The 13,189-nt window shown below is 37.3% G+C and overlaps 1 protein-coding gene across 4 annotated transcripts in view; it reads right to left on the bottom strand.

Annotated features, from left to right (window-relative positions):
- The window catches only part of CADPS2 (calcium dependent secretion activator 2), a 325,438-nt gene that overhangs the window by 61,609 nt on the left and 250,640 nt on the right, over positions 1-13,189 (bottom strand). For all 4 annotated transcript variants that reach the window (XM_075428325.1, XM_075428323.1, XM_075428324.1 and 1 more), the window contains 2 exons: positions 6,422-6,525; positions 2,714-2,870 (listed from right to left, as the gene is read on the bottom strand). In XM_075428325.1, coding sequence (XP_075284440.1) covers positions 2,714-2,870; positions 6,422-6,525 — 261 coding nt within the window. The remainder of the gene's footprint in view (positions 1-2,713; positions 2,871-6,421; positions 6,526-13,189) is intronic.

Genomic DNA, 13,189 nt, shown 5'->3' on the forward strand with positions numbered 1-13,189 from the left:
TAGCCGGAGAGTGAGAATAACCCAGTGGGATTTCCACCTCTTCATTTCCTAATGAGTTTTTTGATAATGAGAGGCGACTTTGCCAGTCACTGTGGGCTCTATTATGGCTAATTTACTCCACTTCACTTTCCTTGTTAATTATTAACACTAGCCTTTTTATCCTCATGAGACCACGTTCCAGTTTTTCCCTTTTTAGATTTTTTTTTTCTAAATCTATCTTTATGAGGGTGATGATAGTTTCAGGAAAAGGTTTTCACTTAGGGTAAAGCCAGAATTATTCATTTCATTGTGAAAGACTGTAAAATTGATTATGTAAGCATGGAGAGCTCTTTCTAATGGCTTTAATGCACTTGCAAGGTGAAAAGGCTGTTAATTAAAGAATAAGCACTGAGGTATGTTCCACTTGGGAATCAGTTCTAGGTAGAATGGTCACTTGCCACTTGCTAACATATCCACCGATTAAAAGGTGACTAATTTCCATGATTGCTTTCCAATAGTTCCGGGAAAAAAAAAAAGTATAATTTTCCAGATGGCGTTCACTTGCTAGAAACTGTCATTTACTATATCTATTACCATTAGGGAATTACTGAAATTGGTATACAGGTGTGACATTTCATACAGCAGTCATTTCGTATCCTTCAGTTAAGCTTTTACAATCTTTCTAATAATTGCTTTGACATGAAAGTTTTCATAAAATGTCTTTCCTAAGGCTGTTTTAATCATTTAGCATTATTATCCATTTAATCTTCTAAGGAAAGAAAAAAATCAGCAGCCTCCCAGCAACCTCTCTGCATGTGAGGACAAACCTTGTTTGTTTCTGTCACTTCTTTCAGGTTGGGACCAAAGTGCAAAGGAACACAAGCGACACAATAATCTAGTTAAAACTGGTGCCACAAATCCTTCTGGTAAAACTACTGTTAAATACCTCCACAGCTTTCAGAAACCAACTAATTGTTCTAAGTGCAGATAACATCACAACTACAGATGCGCTTCCTAAACTGAAAATATAAGCTGGTAGGAAAGACACCTGAATACAGGCTTCAGATTTTTAACTCTGGATTTTAGATGACCAGACACCCACCTAAAGTAATGCAGAATCCACCTTGCAGAAGTCTAACTCTTAGGAGAACTGTACCAAGACTGAAGAATTCCTACATCCCTCTGAACAGCCTTCTAAATTGAGTTTAAACTACCACCTGCATGGCATTTTTAATATGTTTCTGTAGTTGCGGTTTGTCCAACAAAGGTTCCAGATGAAACATTCGTGAACTTCTTAAAAAGAAACTAAGGGAAATACTAACCAATACATCTTCTTTCATGAGGATAACATGTGAAAAAAGAAATCATCAAGAATGTCACATTTCATATATTGCTAAATGTCAGGGTATGGAAACATAATTCCTGAAAAGAGAGCTCTAAGACTGGATGTAAATGTTCTTTCACTCTGTCCTAGACCACATCCAACGTGGTGCAATAACACTGACTTTCAACAATTCTGTTTAAGATTCAGCTTTAGTTTAGTGGCCCTCTCCATTTACCCCTCTCCCTCCATGAAGTTCGTCATCGATCATCTTACAGTGAATTGCACATTTGCTATATGCTCCGTTTCATGATAGGGTGCTGTGGCCAACAGGTACTATACTGAGATGACCTACATATTTCAATAAACACTTGGCAGCTAAGGTTAACAATAATACAGTGATAAATAATATAGGTTTCCATATGTGTAACCTTGGAGAAAATCTCTTTATTACTATTTTCCATTCTTTCAGTCAAGCAGTTTCCATACATGGAGCTGAAATTCTTAAAAGCTATTGAACTTCCACAGAAATGAAATGAATTTTCAGGAAGAGTTAAAAATTATTTATTTCTTGTATTTATAATAAAAAAATCAAATTTTGGAATAACATGAATCATTCAATAAAAAGATCATTTGGATCACCAAGAAAATGAAAAAAACAGTAGGTCATTTTCTCATTTTTAAAAATAGAATATGAGGAAACACATAGCACAAATATTTTTTTTCTTTATGATGCCTTAAAATATTAGGTATAGTCTAGTATTTTTAAATCAACACCTAATCTTCTTTGGTTTCATTGGTTATTTCCTTACTTCCATTATTAAAATCACTTTCACAAAAAACACGCCTAGGACATCACCTAACTATCATAAAAAAACCCAAATCCCTCTCTTCAGAGATGAATAAAAGCAAGATAATATGGCTATCTAAAATTTTGGTGTCCAACTCAAATAATACAACAACACATCAAACGAAAATAACATTCTGCTTTGTTGTGTGTATCTTAGCCCATTCATGCTAAGCCTACAATACCTTTATAGATGTAACTAGTCTGAAAGTAGTTTACATGAAAGCTTAGAAGGAAATATTAATTACAATTTTATTCAAGCATTATAGATTAAATATGAAATATCAAACATATTATGCTGCTTGTACCTCATTGATTTAAAACTGAAAACTAAAACAACTTGTGAATACTGAATAGTTAAGGGGTTGGCAGAATAAGGACTGAAACCGTGCAACAATAGAGAGAGACTGCTCAACTTCCATGAAATGTAGCACCAGGACACATATCACAGACACAGGCACTCTCACTTTTATTTTGAGATTTATATTATTTAGAAACACATTTCTAAGGTGCAGGCACACTGAAAAATCTTATGCACGCAATAACTAAAAAACTTAAGATCTTACTGTCGTTTCTGAGGGCGTTATTCAGCAGCTGGAAAAGTGGGAAGCTGTCCCAGGAGTCCTGTGGCTGTGCCTCAAGCGCTGAATCCATATCAACAGAATACAGAGACAAAAACTTCTCTGCATGCTCAGCCAATAATTCTGGCCACCAAGCAAACGCCTGCAAACACGACAGAATAGAATTACTAAACACGAGTCATAAAGCAGAGAGATGTGTTGTATCTATGGCAAAATACATTTGGATATATCACTTCATGTCCTATCTCATTTGGGGAGGACGAACAGGCCACGTGAAACATATGAAAACATTTTATAAAACCTTGCATCAAAAATGTAGGAAATAAAATAGATTATGCTGGGAAAGATGATATAATCAGAACAAAAATGTAACACAAAAAAAATTAAAAAAGGAGTACAAATCCCTATATATCTTATTGTCAGAGAGGAAAGAAAAGAATAAAGGCCTCATTGTTCAAAAACTGCTGTATCTGTTTTGATTTCATTCAATTCTAAGGCTGTAAGTAATCAGAATAATTTATTTTTCAAATACATCCTTGTGAACACATTTTGCACTCATTTCTTAAACAAAAGGTATGGTTTTAATGTGAAATGATATTCCTGGAAGTCTAAGGATTTTTTTAATAGATGCAGAGTGCTTTTTACTTCCTATTTTTGCCTTAAAGATGCTGGCTTCTCCTGAGAAAGGTATGCAGTTTTCCTTCCACAAATGCTATGAACACATCATAGAATCATAGCATGGTTTGGGTTGGAAGGGACTTCAAAGATCATCTAGTTCCAATCCTCCTGCCATGGGCAGGGACACCTTCCACTAGACCGGGTTGCTCAAAGCCCCATCCAACCTGACCTTGAACACTTCCAGGGAGGGCGCATCCACAGCTTCTCTGGGCAACCTGTGCCAGTGCCTCACCCCCCTCATGGTGAAGAATATCTTTCTTGTGTCTAATCTAAATCTACCCTCTTTCAGTCTAATGCCATTACGCCTTGTCTTGTCACTCCATGTGCTTGCCAAAAGTCCCTCTCCACCTTTCCTGTAGGCCCCCTTCAGGCACTGGAAGGCTGCTATAAGGTCTCGCCACAGCTTTCTCTTCTCTGGGCTGAACACCACCAACTCTCTCAGCCTTTCCTCACAGGAGAGGTGTTCCAGCCCTCTGATCATCTTTGTGGCCCTCCTCTGGACTCACTCCAAAAGCTGCATGTCTTTCCTGTGCTGGGGCCTCCAGAGCTGGATGCAGGACTCCTGGTAGGGTGTCACCAGAGCAGAGTAGAGGGACAGAATCCCCTCTCTCACCCTGCTGGCCATGCTTCTTTTGATACAGCCTGGGACATGGTTGACCTCCTGGGCTGTGACTGCACATTGCCGGGACATGTTGAGCTTCTCGTCAACCAGCACCCCCAAGTCCTTCTTCTCAGGGATGCTCTCAATGCATTTTCTGCCCAGCCTGTATTTGTGCTTGGGATTGCCCCAGCAAGAGTTGACAGATGAGGATTCAAAAATTTTGGCAAGAGTTTGAAATGGAGTATTTTTTCTCAAACTAGCAGAGGTTCCTCACTAGTAAATTCTGTTTGAATGGGAGCTCATTAAAGCATAGACTCCTTACCTCAGAAAATAACTAAAAGCAAAGAAATAAAGAAAGAAGAAAATAAATGTATACAGGCATTGGCAGGTGTTCCTGTTAGGGAAGCAAAACTCCTTCCAGAAAATATTGCCAAAAACTCAAAACAAACAAAGCAAAACCTAAACCAGAAAATCAGCTCATTTTCTTTCCACCCTCTTCCCCTTTGCAAATGACATTTTGAACCCAGACAGAAATTCTTCTGATCCTCTCAGGAACTACCCATCATTGCTTAGGCAGCAAGGAAGAAGAACAGAAAAACAAACACTACAGATAGTTGTGCAGTCATTATGGATAATACGAAAACAGGCTGAAGGCAATTAGCAATTGGTGACACATTCTAAGAGAACAAAAACATTGACCATATTAAAGGAAGACTGAAGTCCTTAGATTCTAGAAACACAGACAAATGTGGCAATACCACACCAGAAATCACCAGAACAATTTATGCTACACATTCAGTGCACAGTTCCATGCTACAAACGGTGAAAAATAATGATTAGTTCATCATGGATCACATACCTCTCTTCCCTTTGGGAATCCCAAAAATTTGGAAGTGTTATGAATTAAAAAAAAAATAAATCCAGCATTAAAACATGTGATATACTATTTTAGAGATTACTGACCCTTTTCATCAACTGCGTCATCAAACACTGAACATTTATGTAACATTATGATGTGAAATCACCATTCATTTTCAGTAGGGAATGCATAATTTTGTGATCTTTTTGTCAGATATATTTTAATATTGAAAATCTGCATGCTCTATAAATTTCAGTAAAATTGAACATTTATTACATGAAATGAAGGAAGGAGAAAGTAATCTTAAAATTATGTTTACTCTTTTCAAGCTGTCTTAGGGTAGACTGAAACCTTTTGCTGAACTGATTTTTCGAAGGCACAAGCAACATATTTACCCTTCTGAAAAATACCACATTTCTGACTGCAAATAAGTACTACAGAAAGTAATATTTGAAAGAGATGTTTAATCATACATGTATCACCTGATCTGTTTCTTCTGTGTTCTTTTCCACAGAATTTTAATATGCTTACAGTAATGCAGTGCCTCAAAAGATAAAGACAATATATACATTTTATTAAGTAATCATTACAGAGTAACAGGGTGGCAACAGTAGTGTAGAACGGGACCTCCAGGGAATTAATTTCAAATCATTGAAACAGCTGTTTCTTCAGTATAAGATAAAACATCTATAACAAGTTCACACATGACAGGTGTAAGCTAAAAACTAGATTCTATAGTGTGATATAAAATCAGATGTTTTGAATTATCATATTTATAACTACATATACTAAATCATGTTTATCTCTTTGCATATTTTCCTCAAAAATATTTATTAAGTTTTTTGATAACATTTTTAAAACAATTTCCTGATCCTTAGAAAACTATATTTATTAATTAAATGTTAATAATATATACAATTGTGTGTACCTGGTCAAGTTTATTTTTGTAGTTCCTCGATAGAAAAGATGCTATAATTACAAATATTCTAAATATTATGGTTTTGGTATCATGAAGCAAAAGGCTTGAGAGTAAGAAACATGAAATTGTTCCATTTTATTTCTTCTATCTTATAATGCCATTTTAAAAATGGCAAGTTTAAAAGCAGTACTTTTCCAATCAACAGAAAAGCAATGTGAATGTGATTATTATACCCATCATTATTTTTATGTTAAAATCGAGATCCATACTGCATGATGAAAATTAGCATTCAATTATATTTTCTTTCTCTTTTGAATGAGGTGAAAAGTTGGAAGGAACAACTGTATAAGGCTATGAATGTTTTCCATACCATTTCACCACCTCCAGCACAAAGATGCTTTCTCTATTTTATGCTCTTTAATCTTCATTTCCAAACCTACAGTTCATTCAAGCAGAGTTTTATTTCACTTCACTTTTCATAAGCTTCAAGTCTCTTATTCCTCTGTAAATGTGAACTACCTTAAACATATGTCAGAAAGTAAAGCTAAAATGTTTCTTGACAGAATTGCTTCGCATCAGGGGAGAAAAAATCTAGGAACAAACCATTCTCTACAGCAAATGCAGTGACGGCCTTACCTCTGAATGATGTTCTTCATTTTGCTGCAATACCTCGATACAGAGTTCTGCAAGGTGAAGCACCTCTTCCAGTTTTCTAGCAGGTGTTGCTTGGTTCATGGTCTCTATATGAACGTAAAATGCAAATCAAAATTGCTTTAGTTAGAAATAAGACTCAATAGTAAGAAAAAACGATGCCAGAAAGAAATGGGAATGGTTCAAAGTTACAATTTCTTGAAGTATAAGCTATTTCACTTGCTAAGGACAATCCTTTAATACAAGAAAGTGCAGCTGAATGTCCAGATCACCAGAAAGAGAAAGTATTTAATTCACAAAAGAATCACTGATCATTGTAAACATTATCCAATTTAATATGCGAGAACTAACAGGTGCATCAATGTATTAGATGCTCAACTTCTGCAACGAGCAAATTCTAATTCTCCTCAAGGTCAGACGCACAAAGACAGCAGACACCAGAGACCTTTTTTGTTATTGTACCGTCCGTACAATGCTGTTCTCGCTAGATGACTCATTACTGTCACCGGCAAGATTCATGCATTTTGCAGCAGTCAAAAATTCCAAATGTTTAATCTAAATAAGACAGTACATGTTAGGTGTATTTAAAAACAAGAAAAGTGCAATAATTATTTAAATAACTAATTTCTAATAACTAATTATTCAAATAACTAATTTTCTACCTGCTGCTCAGCAACAAGAGTGAATCTGCATTCTTTTCAGAACCATAGTGAAAAGTAGAACTATAAATAAAGAAGTTAGAATTGACACAAATCTACTGCAACTCCACATAAAAGAAAACAAGGATAAATGGAAAAGTTACAAATGACATGAACATCCCTCATTCTACAGATGAGACTTCAACAAGAATGTAAACAGCAATGGTAAACCAAATGTAACTAAAACTATTACAGGGCAATTAAACTCAGTTTAATTTTCAATAAACAAAAAAATGCATAGGACCAGATCCCAGGAAGAGTCATAGAATCATAGAATGGTTTGGGTTGGAAGGGACCTTAAAGATCATCTAGTTCCAACCTCCCTGCCATGAGCAGGGACATCTTCCACTAGACCAGGTTGCTCAGAGTCCTGTGCGGTAAGGGAAGAGACCAATTGAAATTTTTTACAATCATAGTTTATATCAGTGAAAGCAATTTGTCCAACTACTTAATCTGTTTCATTAGGAATAACTTCAACATTAGCTATCTGAGCTTGTTAACCTAACAAAGCTCTTGTCCCTAAGCGAAAATCACAGGACAGAAATGATGCTGTACAGTATAATCATATATACAGTATGGTCACATTAACCAGGTTTGCAGTGGATTTATGAAGCTGATAACATGAGGTGAGCGAGGGTCTCAGGAATCCTATTTTCGTGTCTTCTGTGCATATTCATGGATCACATGAATAGTAAATCAGACAAATACAGATGTTCATATGCATAAAATGCTGGTGATATTTCTTTCCCACTTTTTGTATTCATCATGGCATAGAACATTAGGAGATTAATTAAAAAACTTACATAATCTCCTTGGTGTCAGTAACAATATCAAACTGCATGTACTAAATATTTTTAACACTTCACATTTCTGTCAAGTCAAAACAACTTTTCAGACATTTTAAAGTCAGGTGACCTTGTCCAGTTCTTCAAGACTAACACCCTGATGCATAGTACCTTTAATGCACTTTTTGAAGAAATATTGGATTAGAACCTCCAACAAACGTCTACTTAAAGGTGACTACAAAACCCCATTCTCTTCATGCAAAAAACAAAGCAGACAAATTAGTTACTAAAGCAACCAAAAAAAAAATCAATTCTTACTAAAACAGATCACATAAGCAGACACGTTCAAATACCATGAGTTCCAAAACCACAATCTAACTGAAGAGAGTTACTGTATGAACATGGACCAAGCACAAAACATGCACCAGGACACAAAACTACATTTGCTATGTCAAGATCATGGTTATTAATACTGTACTGAAAATTTGCAAATTTGATACTGTGGAACAATTATAGGAGTCTAACCACAACTGTATTAATGTATTATGTCAAGTGAAATTAGAAAGGATTAGTCCAGCCCCTATTATTTAGGTTATATTATACAGACTACTATTGGATTCAGACTTCAGCAGTGGTTTCTACGCTTATCCTGGACTGAAATTGCTGTTTCCTCCAGTGGTCAGTGTCCTCCCCTTCTTGCACACACAGCAAGTACTATTCATACAGCTGATACATCACTACCAGTATCACTAGCGAATCTTAGGAAAAAACCAGTGAGATTTAATACCGAGCATGACTGGCACGTCTGATTTCAGCGTAAACAACTCTTTTTATTACAAATTCAGCCTGATCTTCATAGACCTTACCACTAATCAAGTAAACAAAATAATTGCATTCATAATTGCATTCATTCCTAATGCAACTAAATAAGCTGTACACTAGTCAAAAATCATATCCTAGAAGGGCTCCTCTAAATTAGCGAGAATGTAACTCTAATACTTACATTGAATCTGATGTTGCATTTTTGCATTGGACTAAATTCACTTATTCCACACCTGGAATAAGCTCAAAACAGACTAGAAATGGCTATCAAATGGACATCATTATCAGTAGGGACAGCAGGAGAAAGACCATAGTTTTACTAGCTAACTGTCAGATTATCCTGAACCACTACTGTGATGAGATCACAGTGAAGAGTGACATGTTCTCAGGGAAGTATTATTTCCATTGAGCAACACACCAAGGTAATGCAGTCCTGGTCATCTGTATTGAAGAGATGAATTTTGATCGGAAATGGCATTGAAAGTATGAGAATTCTGAATTTCAGTCAGAAATGGCAATGAATGGAGAGTCTGGTTTTGTTTGTTTGTTTGAAAGGCACAATAAACCTAACAAAATCAAGGGTGAAAGAGGGGATCAGAAGTGTTCTCACACAGGCAATGTGGGAATGCTTGGGAAGGAGAAGACCTACTTCTGATCAGGGATGATGAGGCATGAAAATAAATCAGCCATGATAAGTTATTTAAGCCAGAAATTTCAAGGATTTCAGTCATTATGGGACTAATGTTCAGGAATACTTTTTTCAATAGGAATAGTGTGTTTAGGAGGAAAAAGAGGACGAAACCTGTAAATTTCCCTTTGAGGTAAGTATGGCAAGTTTCTGAATGACGTTTCATGGCAGGAATGACTAAAAATGTGGGATAGATTAGGCTCAGTGAATTCCAGCTTCAAGTTTCCATGAAATTCCCCGTGCTATTTACTTGTTTACTCCAAAACTATTTACTACTAGCTAAAACCATGACAATTACTCTCGATGCTTCATACAGCTTTAGACAATTTTTTAAGAATAATTCTTTTTCTCTAAGGCTTATTGATAAGAAAAGGTGGCACATAATTGCACTCACTTTGCATCCTTGGAAAACCTCTCTAATTTTGTTGTCTTTTACCTATTCACAGAATAAATCAAAAAATGCATTTTCATTTGGATGGTATATGCTTCCCTACATTTTGCTTAGGCTACATCTAAAGCTTCAATTTCCACCTGTAAATTCTCAGCTCGTCTTTTTTCTCTCTAACTAATGACCCTTCTCTTTACAAAATCCAGCAAATATGTGTTATCGATAACCACTGTTTACACCAGTGTATAAACAAGGGGCCATGTTTGAGAGAAAAAGAACAAAATAGTAACTTTTTTTTTACCAAACAAATAGTATATTTGAAATACGAGCACCAATAAAGTATTATCTGGAAGCTTTAGGATCTCCAAAACATCTGAGCAAAATACTGTGCTTGTTTTTATAAGCGTAAAAAAATTACAGGAATGGAAATCAGTGCTGTCAGTTTTCATTATATTCATGATGTCTTTCTCCCCACAATTACTAAGGGTTGTTAAGATGTGTTTACACTGCTCAAACTAACAAGTTGCAGCAGGAGTCGAGTCAGTAAATGTGCTGCTTGACATCTTTCAGAAAATAAACAGAAAAAGCCTTCAATCATCTGTTTTCAGCTTCACATTCTGCTGAAAGGAAAAAGCAAGCCAGGCTTTGCGAACAGTGGATGCTTTCTCAAGTACGCGTTATGCGTGAGTCACACAGGTACCAAGAAAATATTGTTAAATGAGCTAAGCTAACCAAATAAAATGCTACTGAAATGAAAAGGTGACTGCTTCACGGACCGATGGAGCCTGGGGCCAGAAGGGACTGTCAGATCATCCAGTCTGATCTCCTGTGTCACACAGGTCAGAACTTCTCCCCGTTCCTCCTTTCTTGAGCCCATCAGTATGGCTATAACCTAACATCAGTGTGTCTAAAACCTAACTCCAGCTTGCTTTCCAGAAAACAGTTTATCCTTGTAGATAAATTTACAATTCACCTCTTTCTTTTTCTCCCCAGAATGTAAGCTGTTACATGTGTGTATTTAATTTCTCATTGGCATTTGCTGAGCACAGGAATCTGCTGACTGAAGAGGTGATTCTGCTCCTCGGGTACGAGTGCGGTGCAGCTGGGAGGTACCTGTCTCTGGCCTGCCAGTCTTGCCCCCGTGGCACAGCATATATCCCTTACTGTTTTTCCCCGCCCAATATTTCACCCTTCCTCCTTTCCTTCATACAAGCATATCCAGACCAAGACACTCAGGAGAGCCAACCTGTCTCCAGGCCAGAGGATCTCCCATGGACCAATTTCAGGGACACTGGAAAACAGGCCAGTAGCCGTGTGACACTTTAGAAGGGCTGTTCCTTTGGACCGTCATGTCCCTCCACCCCAGGTTCACCTACAGGGTGAACCTCCTCACGCTACATGTACCTCCTCACCCAGCTGGCTAGGTGGAGCTGGAGGCTTCTGCGGTCATACTGCAGCTTAGAAAGCTGGTCAAGCTCATTTTATGCCAAACTGCAAGAGAACATCCAGTCTGCATTTTGATCCTTCATGTAAGGCATCTGGCAGTGGTTTTAATTTTCATCAGCACGGTTGCACTGGTCGCTGGCAACTCCGCTGTTGTGCTACATAATGTTAACGCTACCAGTGTTCAAGCCTGGAGAAAGTGTAAGATGTCTACTAATGGAGCTGCCTGACCATCAAGTAATTAGTTTCTATGCACGTGCCAGAAGAAGACCCACAGGAGGGGAGATAACATGACGACTGATGGCTGTAACACTCCTTCCAGGATGCCCTGCACACACAGCAGCACATGGCCTGAGCAAGTTTTGGTTTCTGAAGGAATATTGCCTGTTTGCACCTTGTGCAGAGGAACCTAAATCTTACATGCTCCTTTCCAAATCCAGTTCTAGTGCATGGAGGCTAAATGAGCTACCTTTTACTCTGTATCAGCTCTCTTGCCAAGGAATCTGATGGATTCACTCCCAACAAGAGCCTGGGAGTGAACTCATATTGAGGCAGAGGGAAGGATAGGTGTCCTGGTTTCAGCTAGGATAATTTTCCTCCCAGTAGCTGCTGTGTTTTGGATTTAGCACAAGAATAATGTTGATAACACTGATGGTTTCAGTTGTTGCTAAGAAATCAAGGATTTTTTGCATTCTCCCATATTCAGCTGAAGAGCAAGTATGCAGGAGCTGCGAGGCAGCACACCTAGACAGACAGCCAAGCTGGCCAATGGAAATATTCCATACCATAGATGTCATGCTCAGTTTATAAATGGGGGTTGGGCAAGGGGACAGGAATCTCCCTTTATTTATTCCTCTCTTTTCTGTGAGTATGAACCTTTCTGGGAGTTCAGTCTTTTTTGGGGGTTCCATGAAATTCACAAAATCCGCAAGCTCCAAATTCCGCCATTTCTGCTCGGGGACTGGCTGCGAATCAGTCATCGGGTGGTGAGAAAATTGTATTGTGTACAGTTTATTTTGCATGTTCATTACTATTACTATTATTAGTAGTAGTATTAGTATTTCCTTAGTTGTCTTAATAAACTATCTTTATCTCAACCCACTAGTTTTACCTTTTGTTGATTCTCCTCCCCCATCCTGCTGAGGGGGAAGGGGAGAGGCAAGCAAGTGGCTGTCTAGCATGTAGCTGCCAGCTGCCGGGTCAAACCACAACAACAGGGAAGCCCTGCAGTAAAACAGGTCATAAAATAATTTGATAATATAGATACATCATAATTTGAGCTCTGTGGAGCTGACTCTGCTCCAGTAGGGCCCACTAATTCAGACTTACTGACATGTGAAACCAGCAAGATTGCTTGTAGACTTGTATCAAAAGCAGTACAAACATCAATAACCCGGAGCCAATACGTTACTAGACCTGAACTGACTCTCTAGAGTTAATCTGCAACTGGGATAATCCACCCACAGAAAATTTAAATTTGACTGTGGTGGATTGTCTTTGCAAATTCCACAGAATTAATCTTGCATGAAAAAGTAAGGAGTGGACATTTGGGAGAACATCCTATATTCTTCTGATTAAAAAATAAATCTAGTTTTATATAAATAATGGTATTTAGCTTTAATTATGAAGTTGAAACCAGTCTTTCCATAATTGCTTTCCAAGAATTCAACAGGATTTGAAGTTCTAGGGACAAAAAAAATTTAAAAATTAATTACCATTATCACCTATGTATAGAGAAATTACGAGATTTGTAGAAAGTTAAGAGTTTATATCTCCCAGTCTGTAACTTCTCATTTTATAAAGAGCGTCACATAACAGTGTTTTCAGTTCTTTAAGATTTATGATAGTATTCAATGGAATTACCTTCATGGGACAATCACAGATTTTTTTTTTAAAGGAAATCTTTTGGCTCATGTAGAGCTGGAAAAA

Source organism: Opisthocomus hoazin, chromosome 8, assembly GCF_030867145.1.
Source record: "Opisthocomus hoazin isolate bOpiHoa1 chromosome 8, bOpiHoa1.hap1, whole genome shotgun sequence".
Taxonomy (NCBI): domain Eukaryota; kingdom Metazoa; phylum Chordata; class Aves; order Opisthocomiformes; family Opisthocomidae; genus Opisthocomus; species Opisthocomus hoazin.